The sequence below is a fragment of the Diabrotica undecimpunctata genome, chromosome 3 (assembly GCF_040954645.1).
Source record: "Diabrotica undecimpunctata isolate CICGRU chromosome 3, icDiaUnde3, whole genome shotgun sequence".
Classification (NCBI taxonomy): Eukaryota; Metazoa; Arthropoda; class Insecta; order Coleoptera; family Chrysomelidae; genus Diabrotica; species Diabrotica undecimpunctata.
Genome location: NC_092805.1, coordinates 47,306,257 through 47,326,173, shown reverse-complemented (window position 1 = coordinate 47,326,173; position 19,917 = coordinate 47,306,257). Strand labels below are relative to the sequence as shown.

The 19,917-nt window shown below is 32.8% G+C and overlaps 2 protein-coding genes across 2 annotated transcripts in view; both read right to left on the bottom strand.

The window, feature by feature from the left end:
* FMRFa (FMRFamide related propeptide) overlaps window positions 1-19,917 on the bottom strand; it is a 381,043-nt gene that overhangs the window by 216,182 nt on the left and 144,944 nt on the right. The window lies entirely within an intron of this gene.
* LOC140435768 (peroxynitrite isomerase THAP4-like) lies at window positions 18,716-19,237 on the bottom strand. The gene has a single exon (XM_072524488.1). The coding sequence runs from the start codon at window positions 19,235-19,237 to the stop codon at window positions 18,716-18,718; it is 522 nt and encodes a 173-aa protein (XP_072380589.1).

Below are 19,917 nucleotides of genomic sequence, written 5' to 3'. Positions count from 1 at the left end.
AAATAGAGCTTCTGGACCTCTGCCTGTTCAATGGTACATTTTCCGAAACCAATTTTTTGATTTCTTTACCTGTCTGGCATCCAATTTTTGATTTTTCGTCTAGACCAGACACCTTCGTGACGGATCACCTTCGTTATAATTTTGTCGCTGAGAAATCACGGGCAGAACGGAGTTTTGTCAGTAGAAAACGTGGCGTTGCTATGACGTTTTATCAGTTAAAAATAGTCTAGTGAAATAGTCATTACAAAATATCAAATGATGGTTCAAAAGGTATTGAAAAAAGTCATTTTCGTTTTGATCTGTCAAAAAAATGTACAAGTTTTGTCTGCACAAATAAGTTGTACTGGAATTTGTAAAGTAAGTTAGGTTGAATCGAGACATTTTTGTTCCTAAAATATGTGGTTTAAGTTATGTTATGACGTATCTTTATAACCTAACACCCTGTATAATAACTAAACCGTAAAAGGCCACTAGAAAATAGCTTCTGAACTACGAGATAATTGGCAAGTTTTCATTTAATTTACTACTTAGGTCGATCTACCTCTTTTCCTTTTTGTTGGATTAACAATATTTTATTCAAGAAAATTCAAGTTTTCCATGAAGATTATTCAAAAGTTTACATCAAACAGTGAACGAAATCCTTTAAAATATAGAATAATCTGCACAAAATTCAAAATATCTATGAAGTTTACAACTTAGTTAACAAGCACAGGAAAGTATAGAGAACTTTAATGAAAAGTTAAGTCTTAATATTTAAAGAATTAGAAAAATAATTATCAAACTGAAAAATCAGTTGTAAGTATAGGTTAAAAAATTTTTGTTTAGATTGTGCAATATTCATTCTTAGCGCTATAATGTCATTAATGGTTTTATGTTGTTCTCCTAAAAAAATATATACAAATAAAATGTGGAAGCTAAATAGTATTTTTTTTACAAACTATTCTATTTTATTCAATTTTTGGGAACAATATATGACAGACAATATATGCCAGAGAGTGTCTTAAAGTATATACAAATAAAAATTTAGAGACAAACACTATTTATCTGCATATATTCCCAATTAATGGCAGCGTACTCTGGTGGCTATGAACAAAAATAAATTAATAAGCATTGGTTTCTATTCTCTTACTATTCGAAATAAACAAAACAAATCTAGAAAGCTTTTTGCAACTCGTATATATGTCAAGCAGCGTATACCTAAAACGTGAAGAGTAACTTTTATTCCTGAATTAAGGACAAGAGGAAAAGTCTTTAGGCAAAGTAAACCAAAAAGTCTACTGTCAGCCATGCCTACAGAAGACGTTAGAGAAGCTGCTCCGCAGGTATCTTCTTCTTCTTCTTCTTCGTCTAGCCATTCACGTCCACATCTGATCATAAGCCTCTTCAAGTCTTCCTTTCCATTGTTTTTTATTGTACGCTACTTGTAGCCAATTTTTCCCGGCAGTCTTTTTCAGATCATCTGTTTATCTCATAGGAGGTCTGCCTCTGGGTCTTTTGTGTTGGTATGGTCTCTAGGTTAAAATTGATCTGTGCCATTTGTTTAGATCGCTCCTAGCTACATGTCCAGCGTATTCCCATTTCAACTTCAATGATTTTTGCACCACATCGGTGACTTTGGTTTTCTGTCTTATCCATGTGTTGGTTTTCTTGTCCTTAAGTGATATACCTAGCATTGCTCTTTCCATCGCGTGTTGAGTGACTCTAAGTATATTTATATTCTTTTTTGTGATTGTCCATGTTTGTGCCGCATAAGTTAATATCGGAATAATGCATGCATCAAAAACTTTATAACTAAGATGTAATTGAATTTGTTGATTTCTGAGTATATAGTTCAGTTTACCGAATGCTGCCCAAGCTAACTTTCTTCTTCTTTTTATTTCTTCAGTTTGAATTTCCCTATTTAGTATTATTTTTTGTCCTAAGTATATATATTCTTCAACTTTTTCTATAACTTTATCGTTTATTATTGTCACGGTGTCTTCGGAGTGCATGACTTTTGTTTTGTTTAAATTCATTTTCAGTCCTATTTTAGAAGATTCGGTATGTAGTTCTAAAAGCATGGTTTGCATTTCTTGTAGGTCAGTAGCTATCAGGATTATGTCATCTGCAATCGTAGATTACTGAGGTAGCGGCCATTGATGTTTATTCCCTTATATTTCCAATTTAGGTTTTTAAAAACGTCCTCCAAAACTAAGGTGAATAGTTTGGGTGATAAAGTATCTCCCTGTTTGACTCCCCTGTTTAATGGTACAGGGTTCGTGTGTTCATTTTCATTTAGGTAGAATGTAGCTGTAGCTTGGTTCATAGTTTCTTTTATTAAGTTAATATATCTGCTGTCTATTCTACAATTTTGCATTGCTTTTATTACGGCCGTGTGTTCTATGGTATCGAAAGCTTTTTCGTAGTCTACAAATGCTAGGAAAACTGGAAACTTGTATTCGTTACATTTTTCTATTAATATTTTTGTGGTTAACAGGTGATCGGAAGTTGAATAGCCTTTTCTAAAACGTGCCTGTTCATATGGTTGGTATTCGTCTAATTTCCTTGTTAGTCGAGTAGTTATGACTTTGGTGAGTATTTTAAACAGGTGTGACAGTAGGCTGATGGGTCTGTAGTTTTCCAATTTTCGACTATCACCTTTCTGGTGTAATGAGATTACTTTAGAGTTGTTCCAGCTCTTAGGGACTTTGCCCAGATGTAAACAACTGTCCACAAGCTTAGTTACAATTGCAATTAGTTCCTTACCTCCTTCTAATATCATATCTGTGGTAATACTATCTTCTCCTGCAGCTTTATTTCTCTTCATGTTTTCCAATGATGTAGTTAACTCTGAAATTGTTACTTTTGGCATTATTTCTGATCCAACATTTTTTATTAATTTCCGTGCTGGTCTCATCTTATCATCTTGTTGATGTGTTCTGTAAAGTTCTGTGTAAAATTCTTCTATTCGTGTCAGTATGTTTTCTCTAGTTGTGATTTCTTTTCCCATTAATGATATCATGTGACGTCGTCCTAGTGTCGGTTTGAGGCATTTCATACTCTTATTTTTTTCAATAGTTGTTGTTATTAATTTTTCGTTTTCTTTTAGTTCTCTATATTTGTCTATATCCGCAGGTATATTAGGGATGAAATACTAGTAAATAGTGTACAACAGGGTAATCAAATCCTCAATTACCTATGCAGTGACGATGTGGTGAACTAAGACACTTCAAACAGCTGTAAAAGCCAAACTCAGTAAGATGCAAAGACTTGGGTATTGGGGAATAACTGATGCCGTGCACATTACTCCAAAAGCAGCTACAAAGGTTCTGCTAGGCCTATCTTCCCTAAATTTAATAATGCCAAGCTTAAGATTGGGACCCTACAGAATAAAACAATAGGTGAAACTTCCCAATGAAGAATGAAGAGACAAGAGATATATGAGTATCATAAGGACTTTGATAAAGGACATCTTCAATACGGATTTCGATTACAAAACTTCTTCTTTAGATACTGTATCCGTAGTCAGATGTTGGCAATTATCATGTTTACAATTTCCTTAAACCTTTCTCTATCAGTTCCTGTACAGAATAATTTTTCATCATTGTCTAATATTACGCAGCCATGAAAGTTTCTTTCGACCAATCTATCTCTTTCCCTAAACTTGTCCTTTTATTATAAGGCTACGTAATTAATATTTGTGTTCTCTTATTATATATGGATGAAGTATTCTGTTTTGTCTCTTTTTTATGATGTGTTTGGGCAGGTGTTCTGAATTTATCATTTTACGGACATCTTCACTGGAAGTGTGCGAAACCCATGATATTTTTTGGATCCGTCAATAGCACCACAATTCAAATGCTTCCAATTTGTTAAGCATTGTGGTTTTAAATGTTTATGTCTTACGACTACATAAGAGAATAAATGACACAAAGCATTCCAGGACCTTCTTATGAATATGTATCGAGAGGTTTCTGTTACATAAAACTAGTTTCCAAGTCATAAAAGCCTTACGTGATATTTCGATCATGGTTATTATCTGTTCATCAAAGTAACAGTTTACATTTAACCAGCTGGCAAGGTATTTAAAATAGTTTACGCGTTCTATCTCCTCTCCATTAAGCGAAAGCAGAACTTGATCTATAATATTCTTTCCAACTGCCGTCCATTTTCCAGCCATTTATCGTTGATAAATGGAATAATGACAAATTTTTCCGTCTGCGTTTTTAAGTACGTGGGCATTTTTTAGTTTCCTAAAATCTGGAGGTATATGTAAGTTTCTTGTGGAGGTTGACACTGTCGTATTTTTTTTTGGGGGATCTTCTTTATCTGTATATAAATTCTCGAGCCTAGTAATAATTGTTAATATTTCTATTTTTATGTTTCCGTCGAACTTCCATCAGTTCTATGATTTCGTATGCAAGTTGTGCAATTTATTTTTTTTATAATATAGGTCTTTAAAGACTCTCTTACTTCCTTTAAGATTGAGTTTTGTATCTCGTACCAATATTTGATGGTGGTTTTGTTTTCGTTTGATAAATTGGTTATTTTCGAAATCGATGTTTTATTAAGGGGTCATCTACTTGATTCCGTACAATTTTATCTTGTTGTCCAACTTGACGAGATTTCTATGTTCATAGACGCCTTTCTGAAATTTGAAACCAGGTATTTGAAGAAAGGAAGTAATTTTCTTGGCAAAATTTAATTAGACCTTCACCTCTTTGATTTTTATCTCCCCAACCCAAGTTTCCAGTAATGTTCTTCTACCCAACTTTAGCGTTAAAGTCTCCCATAAATATTGTTGTTTCGTGTTGTGTCATGAATTACACAACAAAAAGATATAATTTTATTAATTCATGTAGCTTGTTTATTTTAGACAGGGATGTTTGGAGAAACAAGCAGTACAACAATCAATAGGGTAAGATTTGTGTTATACAGACGAATTTAAAACTATAAATGGTGTGGGGGTAAAATGATATTCCGGAAATTCAAGAACTAGCACAAACTTTGACTTAGGAAGGAATTTTACCATTTTCAAAGCAGAGGTTTGTCCAATACTGCCATGTGCACCTGAAAAGAGCGTGCCATGAAGTAACGTCCGGAATAGTGTGGGACTGCATCAAAGAACTAAATGAGCTAGGAACGGTACAAGGTTAGGTATGTCTTAGTACCAGGGCATTAGGGTATACAAGGCAAAGAAAAAACAGATTAATTTGCTAAAAGAGGATCAAATGAATTAACCAGGCCAGTCGTGACCCTGGCACTACCAAATACTGCAGTAAAAAGAGCTGTAGAAGACTGGATCCGAGAAAGACATCAGTTATATTGGGAAGAAACCAAAAAAAAAATCACATCACATGGGAAAATCTTGATCGGTGGACCATTTACAAAAATAACAGCGAAACTGCTTTTATATAAGCAGGATGCATACTTTGCGATAAGGAACCAGTAACTGTAAAACATATATTATAAGATTGCGATGCGTTGGACCGCAAAAGACTATATGGACAACCAAGAGAAGGCCAAGGTATATTTAGGACATACTAGCAAGACCTGTACAAACTTGTACAGGGTAAAAAAATTCTAGACTGAATTTAGACAGCAAGAATGGACACCATAATAAGCTTTAGTGATAACAGATTTTCTGGACCAGACGGGTTTAGAAAACAGAAAAGGCCGTCTATGCATCAGGAGCAAAACGCCTTGTCAGTATTTGTATTTTCATTTGTAAACACAAAAGCATTTTATTGAGATTTTAAGCTCATTTGATATTATCAGATACGCTCAAGTGTATAAAAACTTAAACTCAGATACAAGCAAGAACTAGTTTAATGTTAAGATCACTAGGCGATGATCTGAGTCTCTGTTTGCGCCTTTATAACTTCTGCAGTTTATTACATCTGTTCCATGCCTTAAATCTATTAAGATGTGATCAATCCTACTCGTTGTTTTTCTATTAGGAGAGGTCCAGGTTACCTTCTGAATATTCTTGTATTTAAAATAGGTGCTAGCGACTGCATATTTAGTCCTGATGCTAACTTTATCAGTCGTAATCCATTATCGCTACCGATATTGTGTGGGCTATGCTTTCCTATCGTGGGCATGAAAACTTGCTTTCATCCTATTCTTGCATTCATGTCACCTTATACAAGCTTAATGCCATTTTTGGGACATCTTCTGTAGGCTTGCTCTAGGTCTTCTAATAACTGTTTTTTTATTTCCTGTGGTTTGTCATCAGTTGGGTCATGTGCATTGATCAAACTACAATTAAAGATGAAAAAGACAGTCAAGATTTTATTTCACGTTCGCTTTTATATACGTATTTCGCTTTAATAAAGCTCATCAGAACAGCTATTCATAGGCGTTCTCAACGTGAAAAATAAATCTTTCCTGTCTTTAAGAAGCAACAATAAAATGGCTTTGAAACAGACGCAATAGCGTCATCTGATATTAAATCCGTAAAATAGTTTCGAAACACAATTCAGATTTCTGCCTTAATCTGAGCCTTCTAAAAATTGCAAGGCAAAGCAGACGTTGATAAAGATGTTAATAGATAATAAAATAAATAAATTTTTGCTCAGTTGAGGAGACATGTCGTGGAATGCAAATTTTAGATTCCCCATGTCTCTATTAACATCTTTATCAACGTCTGCTTTGTCTTGCAATTCAGGCTCAGATTAAGGCAGAAATCTGAATTGTGTTTCAAAACTATTTTACGGATTTACAATTAAAGAATTTTGAATTGAATTTAATGAAAAAGAATTAGATACAAATTCAAATTCATAGATCGAAAAGACCTTTCTGCATAATTTCCTACCTAAGTTGTAGGGTACCAAAGGTCTGATAATGATGTATGATGTTTGCTATTATTGCACAATATCTTAAGTATTTAGACAATAATTGTATAAAATATTACAAGGTACTCATTTAATTTGTTATTCCAAATATAAATAATTTAGATGAAATAATTTCAGTCTGCATGCCCTTCTGTTTTTTAAAATACTTACATCATTTGCCTTTATTTCCAATTAAATGGGAAATGCAGTAGGAACTATATGGTTTATGTTATCTGTTTTGGTAATTATATATATTCAACTTTTCAATATTATCGACACAATCTGAATGTACAATATTTTGTTAAATAAATATTATTTTAGAAACGTTAGTTTAAATCTACAAGGAATCTGCACCAACATAATATGCGTAATTTCATTAACCAATGTACACTTGTGTGCTATTAGCAAATTTGCTTTACATTCATGAAACAAGTTTCTCATCTAACATATATAACTGATATATCTTAGACTAGACCATCAGCTATAATTAGTTAGTTAATTTAATATAAAATATTCGAAAAATTCAATATCTAGAATATATTATGTCGTTTATCTATAAGGATAACTGTTTAAAATAATACAAAGGCAATATTACCTTCTGATTATCGAAGAGCTGATTTGTCAGTTTGTTTGTTATTTTCTTGTCTTTCGTATAGTTTTCAGTTAAACACTTTACAAAATTTACCGGTTCCTTCTTATATTATTTTATTAGAATTTTAAATCTTCGTATGGTGTTTGAATTCGCCGACTGGAGTAAGTCAAGTATCCTCAGGTAATAATTATTCAGTCCCAAGTTCATGAGAAGAAAGATAAATTGATGGTCAGACTTGCAATTAATCTTTCATACAAAAATATAAAGATTATGATGGGTAAAGAGCCTTGAAGCACAATGAAAACTACATATACGATCTACGCGAGAAAAAGAGCAACATAAAATGAAAAATGGACTTAAAGTAGCAACACAAATTATTAGATCATGAAACAATAGGGATCAGCAAATATAAAACGTCATTAAAGGAGCATCACAATGACATATGTGCCTTACAAGATACAAAGAGGAAGCGGCAGTTAAATAATATATTATTACTATCAGTATTACAAGGCAGATCAGAGAACAAAAGAGTACAGCCCTTTTTGATAACAATAAATGTGGGTCAAATAAAAAAGTGCCTTATTAGTCCAGGTAGTATGAGCGCAATGGCTAACAAAAATATTCGCATTCCATATTCTTGCACAATCTTACATGAAATAGCCCCCTTATGACAAACGTACATGTTGCCATGAAAAAGTTAGGGTCAAAAATTATTTAAACAACTTTTTTTAACATAGTTTTTGTAAAATTGTTTTTGTACGGTACAAGTTTTTAGGTTAATTGGCTCATTCTGATAGATAGATAGATAGATCTTTATTTAAATAGAAAAACCTAATATACATATAATATAAAGAAAGTACACTATAAATTTTTGATATACTGTTTAAATAACATTTTGAAATTATTGAGACTAGTACATTTTTTTATAGATGTAGGTAAGTGATTAAATTTTATGAAGCTTTTAAAAGAGAGCGAATTCGTCGTACTTTTATACATAGTTCTAGGTACATATATGTCATCTAAACCTCGGGTAATATAAGAATGAATACTTTTATTGAAAGAAATGAATTCTTGAAAATATGTAGATGATAAGCCATTTACTATTTTGAAGGCCAAAATCATGGTGAAATAAAACAGTCTATTATCAACAGAGAACCAATTCAAAGTATTTAATATCGTCCCAATTGGGGTACGACGATTTGTTTTAAGAATTATTCTTATTCCACGGTTCTGTAATTTTTGTAGCATGTTGTTAAGGTTAAATAAATATAAGATTGATGAGCAGTAGTCAAAATGAGGTTGAATAATGGTTTTATATACTGTTATTTTTGACTCCATTGACAACTTTTGAGATATTTTACTAAGAAAATAAAGTTTTTTTGATATTCTTTTATAAACGTACTCGAAGTGACTCTCAAAATTCAAAATATTGTCTAAGTCTATTGTCTATAAGTTGAAATCCCAAATATTTAACTGTTGTGACAATTTAAATTTTTTCATTATTAATATATAACTTCAGTTTATTTTTAAATATTTATTAACCATATCTAAAATAGTGTTCATTTTTTGAATAGCTACATCAAAATTTTCATCACTACAACAGATTAGAGTATCATCGGCAAAAAGATTAATAAATTCACAAATTACAAAAATATCGATATCGTTAATGTACAGAATAAATTAAAGGGGCCTAATACACTACCTTGAGGAATCCCTGTATTATTATCCATTTCAGATGACAATTGGTCTTTAAATCGAACTTTCTTTTTGCGATCTTGTAAATAATTTTCTAACCACGCAATTACTGTACCTCCTATACCATATTGTTTAACAAAAAGAGAAATCAAACGATTTCTACCTGGCGAAACCGAATTCAAATTTTTACCACTGTGCCTTCTAAAACTTGCAAAGCAAACAGCTTGATAAATTACTCGGCAAGGGAATCTAAGAATTGCATTCCACATGCCGTTCATCATGATCAAAATTCGTAGTGAATTCATACTGTTTAAGTTTAGTTACTTTAGTTTATTTAAATTGTCATGTCAATGGTCTCAAAAGCTCTTTTTAAATCAAGAAATACGCCGACTAAGTACTTATTTTTATCTAAATTACTCTTTATGTGACATAATGTAACTTGTAACGCTGATTCACAAAAAAATTGTTTTCGAAAACCTGATTGATTATTAATTAAAATTTTATTTTTTGTTACATGTTCTAATAATTGTTCATAAACAGCAATTTCTAATATTTTCTCTATAGTGTATTGATTTGTCGGAATTCTTCAGCTTTGATAGTGTTGGGTATTTTTTGAATAGGGGTGATAGTACTTATTTTTAGTACATCAGGAATTCTACCCGCAGTAAGATATGTATTAATTAAATTTAACATAACGTGCCCAATGGTTTCAAAAACTTCCCTTACCATTCTGCAATTTAACGTTTCATGTAGTGAGAATTTATTATCTAAATTGCCAACAATTTTTCGCAAATCCTGCATAGAGAGCTCTTCAAATTTTTCAAAATTTAAATAAAGATTACTATTTACATTAGACCATGTTTCAAAATTATCAATACTGTAAACAATACTTTTAATGCTTTCAACAAAATACTCATTAAAACTGCTAGCTATTTTTACGCTGTTTGTTAACTGTTTTAGGCCAGTAATAGTTTCAAAGATTACAGTGTCTGGCATTTCTCGACTATTATCTTTGATTAATTTTTTTAAAGTTTTTCACATTTGTTTTAGATTGTTTCTATACCTGTCTATTTTGTTACAATAAAACCACTCTTTTTTAGCTTTAACATATTTACTACCTCATTTCTATGTCTCTTAAAAACCTGCCATTGATCTTATTTTTCAATGACGTCAATACATGTTTTAAAATCTTTATAAGTCCTATCACGTTGTTTAATTTGTTTAAACACCTCATAATCAAACCAAGGTAATTTTAATTGAAACTGGCATGTTACAATTGGTATTATGCCACTGATTACATTTTCGCAATTTTGCAAAATTTCCTGGTAAATGATATTAACATCAACAGAATCTAAATTAAAGTGACACTTGATAAGATTGGTTTTAATTTTATCTAAGTTTTGATTACATACATTTCTAAATTTGGATATATTGCCATCAGATATATTATAACTATTGATATTGGAGATATTTACTGAAATAACGGAATAATCAGTAATTTTTGGACAATCGTGAACACAAGCACTTATATTATTTTGATTAGAAAGCAGATAATCTACCAAAGTTGTACTAGTGTCAGTAATACGGGTAGGATCACTAATATATTGTTTTATCCCATAAGCCGAAAACAGTTTTTTAATATTTTCACCATAGAAATTACTAGCCAACCAATCACTATTAAAATCACCAACTAACACGCAGCGGTAGTTTGTAGTAAATGATGCATCACATATTTCTTCCAAATCTTCAATAAATTGACTATGAGTACTAGATTAAGGTCCGAAAAACGCGAAAACTGTCGTTTTCAAATCTCGAATACTCATGAAAAAATTATTATTTTTCAGTTTAGCAATCGTCAAATAAAACATAAAACTTCATTTTATAAAATTCTGAAGAGTTTTTATTCATAACTTTATTACAACCACAAGCTTAAACTTATTTTTATTGACAGATCAGGATATCAATCTGCTATGTTTAAAAGGTTATCAAAAGTTAGCACGGTTTAGGTTTGATTTGACGATTGCTAAATTTAGCAATCTAAAAACTTAGAAACTGTAAACCATTACCTACTACAACCACACAAAATACGGACTAGACATTGTAGATTAGATGGCCAGATAGTGTTCAATTAAATCAGCTTCGATAAAATTGTCGTTGCAGGTTATTTTTATTATTTTAGATATAACAGAAGCAAATTATTGGATTATATATCCTATAAGATATATAATCAATAATTTGCACTATATACCTAAGGAAGGTATTGGCAGTCAAATGTCTGGAATAAAAGATACATTCTACTACCATCAATACTACCATATAATCAATAATTAGAACTATATATCTAAGGAAGGTATTGGCAGTCAAATGTCTGGACTAAAAGATACATTCTAATATCATCAGGCCTACATATAATCCCATCCTCATCAGATGGTAGCTCCTGTGACAGAGGACATCATTAGGCAGATGTGTAACTTAGGTAAAAACTCATCTTCTGGCCCAGATAGCATCCACAGAAGATGCCTCTAAAAACTTCTAGAGAATATAATCTCGCTGCTCACTAATATAATTATTGCATGTCTTAAGCTGAAGTACGTTCCAACCTCATGGAAGGTGGCCAGCACAGTCATGACTCCCAAACCAGGAAAACTTTCAACTAACCATATATCATATAGACCTATTTCGCTGATAAGCACCCTAGATAAAGTCTACAAGAGGACCCTTAAGGAGAGACTTGCAGAATTCCTAGACACTCACTTCACCATTCCAAACATTAATTAGGATTCAGGGCTGAACGTTCCACTCAAAATGCATTGATTGAAGCAGCGACCTTTATATCACAATTAATTAACGAAAACAGATACTTCATGGATTTCTTTCTAGACATCCAGAAAGCCTTCGATCAGGTCTGGCATGCAGGTCTGATTGAAATACTCCATCTTGCTGGACTGCCCCATGTTTCGTTAAAATTATTATTCTTATTATTCTTATCTCTCTAATCGGACTATCCGGACCAAAGTTGCCAACACGCTATCCACACCATTCACTTAACAAGTTAGAGTATCCCAGGGCTTAATTCTAGCTCCAATACTGTACACATTTTACAACAGTGTCATTCCCCACTCTCAAACTAGATCGGAGCGACGCAGAAATAACCGTGTGTATTCGAAAGAGCTTAAAATCGTTTAAAAAGGATTGTTGGGTGGTGCAATAAATAAAGAGTTACAATTAAGGCCTTCAAAACTCAACTAATTTTTTTCAATTCTTTCCACAGCCGTAATATTTAGGGACAGATAACCCTCCTAGGAGAAAACCTTGATTTCCGAAACTTGGTGGCCTATTTGGGAGTTTATATGAGTAGGATGGACGTAGATGTCGCCAGATGAGAACACTAAAAATAAAATGGACTACATACTAACAAACAAAAAGAACATTTTCGAAGACGTCACAGTAATAAACTCAATCTCTACTGGTAGTGATCACAGAATGATACGGGCTAAAATAAGTATTAAACACAAAAAAGATCAAAGACAATATTATGTGCACTCTAAGAAACAATACACCCAGAAAAATTAAAGGAGAATAAAGAACAATACCAAAATAAATTAAGAACAGCTGAAGAACTAAAGCTAACAGACCTAAATCTAGATCAACTAAATAAAGCCATCACTAAAGAACTTCTCAAGACTAGCTTAGAAGTAGCACCAGCAAAATCAGACAAAAAATCAAAACTAAGTGCCATATCTTTAGACGTGCCACAACAACGGAGAAGCCTACTACAAGAAAATAAAAGAATTAAAACTGAATACAAAACTCTTAATACAGAAATAAGAAGACATATAAAACAAGATCTCAAACGACATCAAGAAGAACGAATCGAGAAGATTATAGAAAAAAGCAGAAACTTAAGATCTATCAAGTCCCACCTAGGAAGAACTAAAATCATAGAGATGGAAAATAAACAAGGTGTAATAGAAAAAAGCAGAACCCAAATATCTAAGATAACAAGGGAATATTATAGTGACCTCTACAGCTCTAAAAACAGTCCACCTGATACAACTCAACAAAACCTGAAAAAGAAAATAATGAATGTAAACTCTGAAATATTACCCCCATAACCATAGAAGAAATAGAAAAAGCAATTAGAGATATGAAAAGAAATAAAGCTCCGGGAGACGATGAAAGTCTAATTGAAATGTTAAAAGAAGGAGGAGAAAAGATAAAAGACTACCTAAAGATACTTATCAAAAAATGTTTGTTTGAAGGACAAATACCGCAAGAGTGGAACAAGGCAAATACAATTCTGATATATAAGAAAGAAAATAGATCAAAATTAGCTAACTATAGACCAATATTTCTCTTGTCACAAATCTGTAAAACTTTCACTAAGTTAATCACAACTAGACTAAACAACAAATTTGATGCATACCAACCAGTTGAACAGGCAGGCTTTAGAAAGGGGTACAGCACAACCGACCACTTTCACACCCTTAAAATATTGATAGAAAAGACCAATGAATACAACCTTCCAATATACCTAGCGTTTGTTGACTATGAAAAAGCGTTTGACAGCATAAAACTATGGGCAGTGGAAGAAGCGCTAGTTAATTGCCGAATAGATTCACGGTACAGAATGTTAATCCACAATATATATCAAAACGCCACTATGAGAATTCAGCTAGACAGAGATTTGAAAACTTCATTAATTAGAATTTGTAGAGGTGTCAGACAAGGGGATACAATCTCACCCAAACTATTTACTCTAGCGTTGAAAGACATTTTTAAATCTATAGACTAGGACAATAAAGGAATTTTTATAAACGGGAAATATTTAAATCATCTAATATTCGCCGATGATGTACTCCTGATAGCAACAACTATGGAACAACTACGAATAATTATTTCAAACCTAGAAAAAAGATCTCTTGAGAAAGGACTAAAAATGAATCTAAAGAAAACTAAAATAATGACTAATACAGAAGACAGATCAGTAATTACCATAGGTGGAACAAACATAGAACACGTCCAAGAATATATTTACTTAGGACAAGCTATCAGAGCAGATAAAAGTAACCAGACTAAAGAAATAACCAGTAGAATAAGAATGGGGTGGGCTGCATTCGGAAAATTCTCATATACTATCAAAAACCAAAAAATACCTTTAAAATTAAGAACGAAGGTATTTAATGCGCATGCGTCCTCCCTGTTCTGACATATGGTGCCTAGAGGTGGACGTGTACCAAGAGCAACTTAGATAGAATAAAGAAAACTCAAAGAGCTATGGAAAGACAAATGTTGGGAATATCGTTGAGAGATAAAAAGAGGAACGAGTGGATAAGATGCAAAACCGAAACAACAGACTCTGTCGAACATGCATTGAAATTAAAATGGAAATGGGCTGGGCATAACGAAAGATATCAGGATGGAAGATGGAGAAAAGAAATTGGCCGCTGGAGACCATATATTGCAAAAAGGTCAAGAGGTCGACCGCAAATGAGATGGAAAGATGACAATGAGCAAAGCGCAGGTCCAATGTGGAAAAGACAAACAGAAGACAGAGACAAATGGAGACAAATGGGAGAGACTTATATTTAACACATGAATAGACTTTGGGCTATAGATAGATAGATTAGTAGGACTTCTAACTGGAAGACCGACATACAAAACACGATAGGGTAAAAAAAGAGCAAAACACTGGGAGCGTTGTGTGGTAAATTTGGCAACGTGTCAAATAAAACAATATTGCAAACCTACAAGACCTACATAAGACCAATAATCGAATACAAGGCGTGCGTCTAATCGTCGATAAATGCTCGCCAAATTAACACTGTTATGGCCACCGAAAGGAAAATCCTTAGATTTTGCATAAGAAAGCGCAGAGACTATCCGTCAAAACTATTCCATTAAATAGCAAACATAACACCGATTAGGGACAGAATCCGAACCCTCAGCAAAAGATATGTCATCCGCACTATAGCTGGCTCTAACAACCTAGCCAAGCAAACACTCAAAACTCTTTGCCATCGCCGAGGGCAAATACTCACCAGGACTCTCCAAAGAAAACTTCCATTCCTTTCAGCAAAACTTCTACTCAACACTAAAAACGAACTTTCTAATGAGTATTATTACGTCCTAGAAGAAATCTCCCCAAAATATTGCAGTTAACAACTGCAAGCGTAAAACGCTGATTAGGAGTCGTTCTTAGTATGGCTGGTAACTCGAAGTACCTCTCCTTAGCTTGTCTGGCTGACCAACGCCACATTTTAAACCTCCGCTCTTTAGCACTCCACCACCAAATGCCCAATACACAAAATCAATTTTGGCGTTTATGATATCTTTCTAGCTTCACAAAAAAAAGAGGGGCAGACCTTCCTTGGTAGAAAACCTACAGAAGGTAAAAACGTTCAGATCGAGTCAAATATATGGGCAAAATTTTCTGCTACAGTTAGCGGAAGAATTGCGATAAGATAATATGACTAAGGGCAGGACAACATCAACGGATGCAAATCAAAGGGGTACAATAAAACAATCAAATAATAAACATAGGCAATGCCGCCAAATAGGGAATTGCAACAAAAATAAAACATGTTAAGTTTGTCTAAATGAAAAACAAATTGTATGTGGGCCTTGTACAAGCAAAATTAAAAAATTCTGCTACTGCATAAATTGTGCTTAAATATTTAAATAATATATTTAAATTACCTAAATATGTCTTTTATTATTGGGTATTAACTTAATATAGGTTTTTTTCAATTAAAAAAAGAATACAAAAACCGATGGAGACAAAAAATACTAATACCCGTCATCTTCAAAAATACGGTGCTTCTAGGTATGCAAAAATGCTAGTGCTTCTATTGTTAAGGCAGATAAAAGCCTTTGAAATGTGTATATATGAAAGATTCTTAAAAATACTTTGAGTGGATCATGTACGCAATAAGGAGGTCTTTCGAATGCTCAATTAAGAAAGTGGGTAAATTTTTAATATCAAAAAGGAAGTGAAACTTTATACGGTCGCCATGTTATAAGAAACAATAGAACAGGGCTTTTGAAATTAATTATACTACTACTTGTCGGTTTATAAAATTCTCCGCCGTTTTCCGACTTCCAATCGCCACTTAGACCGGTTATTCCATAGATCTTCTTCTATGGCCCTCTCTCTCAGTTCTTTATTTATTCCTTCGCTCCAACTTTTTCTCGGTCTACCTCGTTTTCTCTTTCCTTCTGGTTGCCCCTTTAGTATTTCTTTTGGCATTCGTTGTTCGTCCATTTTTTGTATGTGTCTGAACCAGATAAGTTGTTTTGTTGTTAGGTCATCTGTGATTGTTCGTTTGATTCCCATTATTTCTCTAATGCGTTCGTTGGTAATCCTTTCTCTTCTAGATCTTCCTGCGGCTCTATTCCAAAAATCCATTTCCGTCGCTTTCAGCGTTAACAGTGTTCTTTCTTTCAGTAGCCATACCTTACAGATGTATAAAGTGATACTTTTTACTATAGTCTCATATATCCTCTTTTTATTTTCTTTGCTGATGGATTGGTCCCATAAAATGGTGTTTAACATTGTGATGGCTTTTCTTCCTGACGTATTTCTCTCTCTTATGGCTTTTTCTTATGTTCCATCTTGTGAAATAGTGATACCTAGGTATTTGTAGTCACAGCAGTGCTTTATCGTAGTGTTATCGTCTAATATGAGATCTTTTTGTTCTGCTCGAATGCACAGGTATTCGGTTTTCTTTTTATTTACTTCTAGACCCCATATATCATACTCTTTAATTAATTTTCGTGCCATATAGTTTAAATCGTCATAATCTTGAGCCATTATTACTTGATCGTCTGCAAAGTTAAGCGTATATACCATAGTATTGGTGAGCGGTATCCCCATTGTCCTGCATTTTTGTTTCCATCTTTTTAAAGCACTTTCGAGGTATATTTTAAATAGAGTGGGAAACAAGCAACATCCTTGCTTTAATCCTTTTGATGTTATAAATCGTGTTGTTATTTGTGTCCCTGCTTTTATCTTTGTTATTGGTTGGTTGTATAGCACTTTGACGGCTTTTATTAATTCTATATTACTATTCGTGCCACAATTTCCATTGATTGCCACAGCTTCTTCAGTGGAACGCTGTCGTAGGCTTTCCGTAGGTCGACGAGCAATATATGAATCTCTTGATTCCTTGCCATCTTTTTTTCTATTATCTGGGTTAAGGAGAAAATGTGGACAATAGTGGATCGACCCGTATGAAATCCTGCTTGTTCTTCTGCTTCATAATCTAAGTATTCTCTCTCGATTCGGTTCTTTAACACCTTTCTATATATTTGACTTATAGATCCGGTTACAGCTATTCCTCGGTAATTTTTACAATTATTTTTATCACCCTTTTTATGTATAATGCTGAGGTATGATATCTTCTATTCCGTAGGGATTTCGCTTGTGTTTATGCATTGTTGAAAAAGTTGTCGAAGACATTCGTACAATTTGTTCGTTCCGTACTTAAACAATTCTCTGGGTATATCTTCTGGTCCGGGTGCTTTGTTCCTCTTCAGCTGTTTACATACATTTTTAATTTCCTCTGTTGTTAATCTTATTGGCGAGCCAACTATTGAAATTCTATCTTGGTTTTGATTTCTATGTTCCTGAAATTCGACTCTATTCTCTACCAAAAGTCCTTTGAAATACTCTTCTCAGTCTTCAGGTTTTATGCTCTGTATTACTTCTTTATTCTTTTCTTTTGTCAATTTTTTTATCAGTTTCCAGCTTTGTATGCTTCTAGATAAGTATTTATTCGTTGGCAGTTTCTTTCCCAAGACTCGTTCTTCTTCTTAGAGATTTTCCTTTGTACTTCTGCTTGTTTTTCCTTATATTTTATTTTGTCTTGTAATGATTTAGGACTTAAATATTGTTGGTATAGTTGTCTTTTACATTTTATTTCTTCCTCTATTTCGTTATCCCACCAGTATGGTTTGTTTACCATACCATTTGGGTTTTATATAGTATCCCATTGCTTCAAATGCTGCTTCGTGTAAACAGTTTTTTATATGTTTATATAGCTGGTCGATATTCTTGGGGGCGGGAATTTGTAGCTTGTTATCCAATCTATTTTTAAATAAGTCTTGGGTACTTTCTTCATTTGAAATTGGTTTGAAATTAATTATCAAATTAAAAATAGAAGTGCAGAGGGAACTCAGTAGACGCAACAATTCGTGGTGGAAAAATCTAAACCTATCCAAAATATTGGACTGGTTTGGACTTACATTACTAGACATTACTTTGCTGATATTTTTACCAAACTTTAAAGATGTCAAAAGAAGAAGAAGAAGAATTTACTCGTCTCACTGAAAAATTAAGTCAAATACGTAGGTACCAAAATACTTGCAGTACCAAGCAAGACAATGCAACAATATGTAATTTAACTCTGTTATTCAATTATTTTAAACACTGTTCATGAATTACTCATCGCACAGGTCAACCACTCACTAATAATGAGAAAATTTAAGAGGCAATGACCTAGACTAGAAGGACTGAATATTTAAAGTACTCTTGATGTTTTAGATTATATAATAACTGTTAAATAAAAAAAAACTTGTACTATGGTAATATAAAATATATTGTCACGAATATTTAACATTTCTTCTTTTTGTTTTTGGCATTTAACTTTTCATAACAGACTACTAAATGTTCAGTAAGTGGTACGTCTTCTGTTTGTAAACACATTTTATACTCCAATTTACCTTCTTTATTTAAACAAAAACACCTTCTTATTCCACAAACCTTCTTCGGGCAGAATTTCGAATGGGATATAACAGATGCGTCAACCTGTATAGAATTGTTTTCAAGTTTACCATCTTCCACTGAACATATTCCAAAATTTTGCGATGTTAACAACGTAACACTGCATCCATCTTCCATTATCCTCAAGTGGCCCCCTTCGACATGCATGTATTTCGTATTTTTTTCATCCCATGTTAATGAATTGTATATAAGAAAAGGGTCACCGATACTAGAAAATGTTAAAAGTTCGTTGTATTTTACAGGTTCTTTCATAGTTGGAAACATACAACATGCATTAACGGATTTCCATGTTCCCACTAACCAGGAAAGAGGTTTTACTACATCTGCTATTTTTGTAGTTTTAGATGCCATCTTACAGCCAATTTAAAAATCTTTAGAACCGAAACTAATTAGTACATCGAATTTATGGAATAATGTATGTAGTAGTAAAAATTAACATAAATAAAAATAATTTGAAATGACAGTTATTTGACAATTGGATTTGTCAAATAAGGAACTTCGTTTTAAATTATTTTTCTTGGCTAAAATCTAATGGGCTAAAACAATAAACGAAATATTATTACAACATTATAGGAAAAATGATGAAAATGTTGTCAATATGAGTCAGTAATACTAATGTATGGGAGATAAGTCAATCCTCACAATCTTAAGTAAGTTTTTTATTGTTGTTGAATTTTTAGACTACCGGTTTCGAGTATTACAATATAATATGCCCAATAATAAGTACAAAGTGCATAGGTCTTTGTTCTAACAAAAAACTATGAACTAAAAACAACATAAAACAAACATGATGAGAAAACAGTTTAATGAGAGATAAGAACTGTAAAATTAATTAAGTGGGAGAATTGACACAATATACATAGATATATATTGAGACATCATAGGCATTGACTATAACCAACCTAATAGAAACTGTACAATATAGTCAGTCATTAATTAGTTAATAAACAAAGGGTTTGTAAAGCACGATCTAAAATAAAAAAAGTACAAAGATAAACCTATTATATGAAAGAGCTACGACGTAAATAATA